We start from the raw sequence: 7,223 nt of genomic DNA, 5'->3' as shown, positions 1-7,223 counted from the left end.
AACTTAGTGAGACCCTATCTCACAAATAAAAAATTTTGAAAAGGTCCAATTTGAAGAACCTGGGTTCATTCCCCAGCACCACCCAAAAAAAATTTAAAAGAATTTTCAATTTGTTAATATATTGGTATATTCATTACCATTCAGTTTAAAATATTTATAATGCCACTTGATTTCCACTTTTATTCATGGATTATTTAGAAGTATTTCCAAACACTTGCAGATTTTCCAGATTTTTGTTATTGATTTATAATTATAATGTTTTTATCTGTGAATTTTTTAAGCTATCCTTCCAATTCTATCAGTTTTTTCTTGTATATTTTGGAGCTCCATTATTAAATGCTTTGTAGTAAGTGTGGTTTTGTCTTTGTGACGAATGATACTTTGTATCAGTCTGCAATACCAGTCATTCCTAGTTACACTCTGTAATTGGAATTTCCTCTGTCTGACATGGGTAAGGTCATTCTAGTTTTCTTACCAACAGTGAATTTACCTAGTAAACATTTTTTTCATCTTTTGCTTTTACTCAACTTTATTTTTACATTTAAAATGTATCTCTTGTAGACAAAATATTATTAGATTTTCCTTTTTGTCCAACTGATAATCTTTGCCTTTTAATTAGAACATTTAGTCCATTTACTTTTCATGTAATTATAAACCCAATAAAGCTTATGTTACAATCTTATTTATTTTCCATTTCTCACATGTCTTTTTTCTTTTGTACCTTCTTCTTGAGTACTTTTTATTTTCCATTTTCTATTTTTATTTGATTTTAACTCTTGACAACTCTTTAACTCTTTAATCTCTTTTTTAACTCCAACTTATTTTTTATGCTTTCTTGCTTATTCTAGGAGTTACAATATCCATTCTTAACTCATCACAGTTTTTTCTTATGGCCTGTTCTTTCTGAGGTATCAACTCTGTGCCAGAGGTTTTCAATAAAGTTTCTTGACTTTGACTGGCTGGATCCAAAATCTTGTTGCCTTACATGAGTCACCTTGTATGGCACTGGGAAGAGGAATTTAGGAAAAAATGACATTGATTTAAATTACAACCAACTAATAAGAATAAAAATATCCATTTCTTTTCAGAACAAACTGGATAGAAAAAAAGCTAGAAATATCCAATTAGGTATCAGTTTTAATATAAGCCCCTTCTACAAGTCTTGATGTCATAAGCCCAACACAACCTTGTTGTTTTTGTTTGTGCCAAACAGGTAAATGGGAATAAATCTCAATGGGAAAAGATAACCAAACCTGGGTAGATGAGTTTATCTTCCTGGGCCTTTCACAAGACTTTCAGACCCAGATCCTGTTATTTATTCTTTTCTTCATCATTTATCTGCTGACGGTGTTTGGAAACCTACTCATCATCATTCTCATCTTCATGGATTCTCGGCTTCACACTCCCATGTATTTTTTTCTTAGAAACCTCTCTTTTGCAGATCTCTGTTTTTCCACTAGCATTGTCCCTCAAGTGTTGACACACTTCCTGGCAAAAAAGAAAAGCATTTCTTTTGGGGGGTGTATGACACAGATAATTGTCTTCCTTCTGGTTGGGTGTACAGAGTGTGCACTGCTGGCAGTGATGTCCTATGACCGGTATGTGGCTGTCTGCAAGCCACTGCACTATTCCACCATCATGACTCAACAGGCATGTCTCCAGCTGACCATAGGGTCCTGGGCCAGTGGGGCCCTAGTGTCTCTGGTTGATACCACCTTTACTTTCCATCTTCCTTACAGGGGACAGAAAGTAACCAACCACTACTTTTGTGAACCTCCTGCCCTTTTGAAGCTGGCTTCAGCAGACGTTTACAGCTCAGAAATGGCCATCTTTGCAATGGGTGTGGTAATCCTCCTGGCTCCTGTCTCCCTTATCTTGGTCTCTTACTGGAAAATCATCTCCACTGTGATCCAGATGCAGTCTGGGGAGAGGAGACTCAAAGCTTTCTCCACCTGTGGGGCTCATCTCACTGTTGTTGTTCTCTTCTATGGGTCTGGAATATTTACCTACATGCGGCCAAACTCCAAGACCACAAAAGAGCCGGATAAGATGATATCCGTTTTCTATACAGTGGTGACTCCAATGTTGAACCCCATAATTTACAGCCTGAGAAACAAAGACGTCAAAGGAGCTCTCATGAAACTATCTGGAAGAAAATCCTCTTAGAGGCAGTGACCCTATAGGTTTAACCTTTAGAGCTATGGTAGTAGGATTATGACAGACAGCTATGCATTAGACCATTTCAGGAAAAAGCATCAAAATGAAGGACGTATTCCAGAAACTGAACCATCCACTCAAAAACTGGAACATAGGGAAGAAATAAAAAGATGAAAGGTATTTTCTGATTATGAAAAGCACCAGGTGCTAGTTTGAGGAATTAACTATACAGTTAATTCAGCTTCATGGGCACTTTTTAAAGGGAAGACACTTTATTTGTAAGGAGGAAAGAAGCAGAAGACAGAAAGCTGCCCTGAAGAAGCTGCAGGGAATCTGGCTGGGTACCCCATGGGCATGTTTTAAGTGTGAACACAATTCAATCTATGAGGTTTAAACCAGAGTATCCTGAAATAATATCTAATATGAATTTCATACATGATTCTTATATCAAAGACATTTCAAGTTTGGATGTCCTGGTCATGTAAACCTGAGCTTAACCCTGGTTAAAAGAATTAAAATACCTACAAGAGATTTTAATACTGGGATTTCAGGCCCAGAGGATATCAATTTGTGAAAGGTATCAGGGGCCATAACACTTCCTAGTTTATTATATTCTCTTCTGAAAGCTCCAGAAAATGAATATAAATGATCACCTCAAATATCATATAAATATAAACTATCAAAATAAAAGGGAATTCCACGATCATTTAAACCAAGCACAATAGGAGTCTTAGACTACTCCATAATAGCACTATTGGATAATTGTCCAGCATATGTGTACCCAGGAATGATATAATGCTCTTTGATCATTCTTTTTTTGTATGTAGACGGTTTTTACTATTAGATCTTCCTCGTGTTAAATCAGAATCAATTTTCCTGTATCTTCAACTCAGTTTCCCAAGTGTTACTCCTAAGATAATTTTCATTATTCTTCTTTACCACAACTCACAGAAGTCAATTTATTTGTTCAAATTCAGTTCTCATTGCCACCCACTCACTTGTTCGTGTTCTAATTCCGCTATCTAAAATGCTTTCATACTCTGTATTCATCTTGGCTGTGTTCCTTTCAGTGAGCTCAACTTATCTAATAAATATTTCTTTAGTAATATTAGAGAAATTAGAATTTTAAAAATTGGAATTTCCCAATTCTAGACTGACCTCCTCTATAGATTCATTATGGCTTAACTTCTTTAGAATGGCCAATTCCAGAGTTCATTTCAGGTTCTCATAAATCCTATTCCAAATGAACTGCCTGAGAATCACTTCTTTCTTTTATCCAGACTCCTAATTAGCCACATGTCTTGAGAAGTTTCTAAATCACATATTTAGAGGGTGTCTCATGGTAATTATTCTATAGTCACTATAAATGGGAATCAGGAACCACAAACCTCAGATGGCTCTGCAGTAAAATTGACTGTCTTCAGTGAAGAGCAATCTAGAATCTGGACTTACTTCTTGTTTCTTGAAATCATGTGTCCATTGTAAAACCAGTTATTGCATTCTTATTTCATTTTATCCTATCCAACTCTGGGTAAATGACTGATACATAATGAGTTTTATTAATGTATATTTTTAAAATTTGTTGTTATCCTTTTAAAATTACTGAAATTGTAGCACCATAGCAAAATCCAATCTGGGATACAATTATAAGTGATAACCCTCACATACCAGTTGAGGTGACAGAGATGAGAACAGAGAATTAATTAGTTGCATTGGTGACTCTGGCTGCTAGCTGCCACCCATATTAGGTCTATTTCAGTGAAGGGATGCAGAGTAAGAAAATAGAAACAGAAAGAGTGGACACTAATATGGAGAAATTCCACCATGAGAGAGAAGGAAGAAATAAGGTTGAGAAAGTAAGGTTGTTGGTTTCTAAATTTTTATTTGTGATTCCTGAGTCATTCTTTTTCTTTGAAGATGTTGGGCCCTGTTTCATTGACATTCTGCCCAACATACTTACTGTTCCTGTGTAGTTCCTTGTTGATTTAATTTTCTCATTGAGTGTAATATCAAAATGTTATGGTTTGTGTTTAGATGTCCCTCCAAAGCCTCATGCGGATGAGGTGGGACTTTCTTTTTCAGAGGTAGTTGGATCTGGAATGTGTGATGCTGGTGTTAAGGGCATTTGATTACTAAACCACTATATGTGAGTGATTAGTTTGGCATTGCCCTAATCCCAGTAGCATGGATGGGATAAAAGAGGCAGAAAGATTCAGTGAAGGTCCCTTGTTACCTCTGCTGCCTTGTGTGTGCATGTTGTTTATGCTCTGCCATGCCTGTTTGCCACCCCTGCATTGGAGTTGGCTGATTATGGACTGAAACTGCTAAAAACTGTAAGCCAAACAAACCCCTTCCCTTTTAACTTAGGGTGTCAGGTATTTTGTCCCAGCAATGAAAGAAAAGTAACTAACACAGCAAATATTTTGGATTCTCATATTCATTGATCTTCAGTTCTTCAATTAATTCAGCCATTCAGTCCCACAGTTATATCTTAAATATTGCCATTTCTTATAACTGCCAGAATCCTTACAAACCTGCAGAATCCTGAGCAAAGTAAAGTGATGACCTTTTTTAGGCACTAAGATTTGAAGTGTTTTTTATGCAGTAATGGAAAACTGATACAGAGAGAATCATTCATTCACAAAAAATACGCCAATGGAGTTTCCCATTATCAATAAAAACCTGCCTGCCTCTCATCCTATGAAGGCAGACATGGAATAAAAGTCCAGGAAGCTAATAATGAAAAAAGTATTTAGTATATCTACCCAGAAATGATAATAAAGATGATGAGTTATTCAGATTTTTTTTGGCTCAAGTTTAAGCTGAAAGTGAGAAATACTGAAACAACGGCAATTCCAGTCCTGCGGCTAGAACCATTGGCCAAATTCATGTAACAGAACTGGTCTAGGGCCATCCTGCTGGACTGCTGGAGGCGGCCACAGTGCCATGTTGGATGCTCTGCTCATTGAGTGAAGAAAATCCGTGGGCATCATCTGAGCCCCACTAACGAAGGGCACTGCTTCCCCCGGGGAGGGGGATAAAGAACCCCCACTGCAGCCCCATGAGGATATTGCCATGAAAGGCTCAGTGGCTGCAGCAGGAACCAGACCCAGCACCAGAGCAGGGGCGGTGGTCACTCCTCACCCAAACATCAGGACGCTCCAGACCCAGGCGCCCCAACAAGGTACAGCCACCTGATTCCACACTACAAAGACTCAGAGGACACCAGACCACCAGAACACGGTACTGAGTCCCGCTGCTCCTGGCCCAGAGGTAGGCACATCTGAGCTGCTGTCCCACTGCTCCTGGTCCAGAGGAAGGGGCTTCCCTGTGACCATCCCTCCTGCTGCTCCCAGCCCAGAGGAAAGAGCTTTTGCCCCGCCTTCTGTCCAGCCGCTCCTGGCCCAGACGAACGGGCTGCTGAGCCACTGTCCTACTGCTCCTGATCCAGAGGAAGGGTCTTCCCTGACCACCATCCTTCCTGCTGCTCCCAGCCCACAGGAAAGGGCTTTTGGGCCACCATTCCTACCACTTCTCCTGGCCCTTGTCCCACCTCTCCCAGCTCAGAGGAGGTAATCCATGTGGGCACCAACAGACCCCCCCCGTAGTCAAAATGAGAAAACACGTAAATAAGTCTCAAAACCAGACTTCCAGATCACCTACAGCAACCCCAAAGGGAAATGAGATGGAACAGGAACACTCTGATACTCAACCACCTGGACCCACTGAACTGGCAACAAAAGAGGATCTGGAAAAAATGAAATCAGAAATAATTTCTCAGATAACAGGAGAAATTGTGCTCCTAGTGCAAGACATGATTAATAAATCTAGAGAGGAGCTGAGGAACATGATGGAATCCCAACATAGGAAACAAATGGAATCCATAAAACAGATGCAAATAGATTTCCGGGAGATAAAAAACTCCATTGAAAGTCTACATAGCAGAATGAGCCATGTGAGGACAGAATTTCAGATATAGAAGATAAGATTGCAGTTAATGACCAGGAAAAGAAAAATTGCTTCAAAATTATAAGGGAACATGAGAAATCAATCCAGCAGCTGCTAGATGATGCAAAGAAGAATAACATAAGACTGACTGGAATCAATGAAGAAACAGGAGAGAGTACAGATGACATAAAAAAACCTCTTCACAGAAATAATGGCAGAAAACTTCTCAAGCAGGGGAAAAGAGCTTGACATACAGACAAGTGAGGCATATAGGACTCCAAATAGCCTTGATTAAAAAAAACTACACATAGGCATATAATTGTTAAGATTCCAGAAACTCAACAGAAGAACAAAGCTCTACAAGCAGTCAGAGAAAAGAAACAAATCACATGCAAAGGAAAGCCCATCAGAATCATAGCAGACTTCTCAGCACAAACAATCAAGGCAAGAAGAGCTTGGAGTGACATATTCCAAGCCCTAAAAGAAAACAGCCTCCAATCCAGATTGATGTACCCTGCAAAACTATCTTTCAAAATTGATGGAGAAATAAGATACTTTCATGACAAAGAGCACCTTAGCAACTTCGTGAATACCAAACCAGCACTCCAAAGAATTTTACACAATATCCCAGGAAAAGACATTGAGGATCACAACCCCAGGAAGCAAAGCAGAATGAACCCATCTGGCATGACAAGAAATTAAATGTAAAGGGGGAGAACCCAACAAAAAGAAAAAGTCATGGCAATGGCAAGTCAATACATTTTAGTTATAACCGTCCATGGTAATGGTCTCAATTTACCAAACAAAAGAAATAGACTGGCAGAATGGGTCAAGAAGCAAAATCCAACAATGTGCTGCATACAAGAAACACACTTAATTCAAAAGGAAACTCATAAGGGGCCGGGGATTTAGCTCAGTGGTTTCGCCACCTGCTGTGCAAGCACAAGCACCCAAGTTCGATCCCCAGTACCAAAAAAAAAAAAAAAAACCTTACAAAAGGAAACTCATAGACTGAAAGTTAAAGGGTGGAAAACAATACTCCATGTGACAGGAATCCAAAAAAAAGCAGGAGTAGCTATCCTCTTTGCAGATCAAGTAGATTTCAAACCAACACTGAT

General features: G+C 39.0%; 1 protein-coding gene across 1 annotated transcript; it reads left to right on the top strand.

Moving 5' to 3' along the window:
* Positions 1-1,206: 1,206 nt before the first annotated feature.
* On the top strand, positions 1,207-2,175 carry Or2d3 (olfactory receptor family 2 subfamily D member 3). The gene is given in 1 exon segment (XM_004863511.4): positions 1,207-2,175. A coding segment is annotated over 1 exon segment (942 nt). The 5' UTR covers positions 1,207-1,233.
* Positions 2,176-7,223: the final 5,048 nt, after the last annotated feature.

Source organism: Heterocephalus glaber, unplaced genomic scaffold (genome assembly GCF_053883595.1).
Source record: "Heterocephalus glaber isolate CG9 unplaced genomic scaffold, H.glaber_assembly_v1.0 deba00001428, whole genome shotgun sequence".
Taxonomy (NCBI): Eukaryota; Metazoa; Chordata; class Mammalia; order Rodentia; family Bathyergidae; genus Heterocephalus; species Heterocephalus glaber.
Note: the sequence above shows the minus strand (reverse complement) of the source record. Positions and strands in the feature narration are given on the sequence as shown.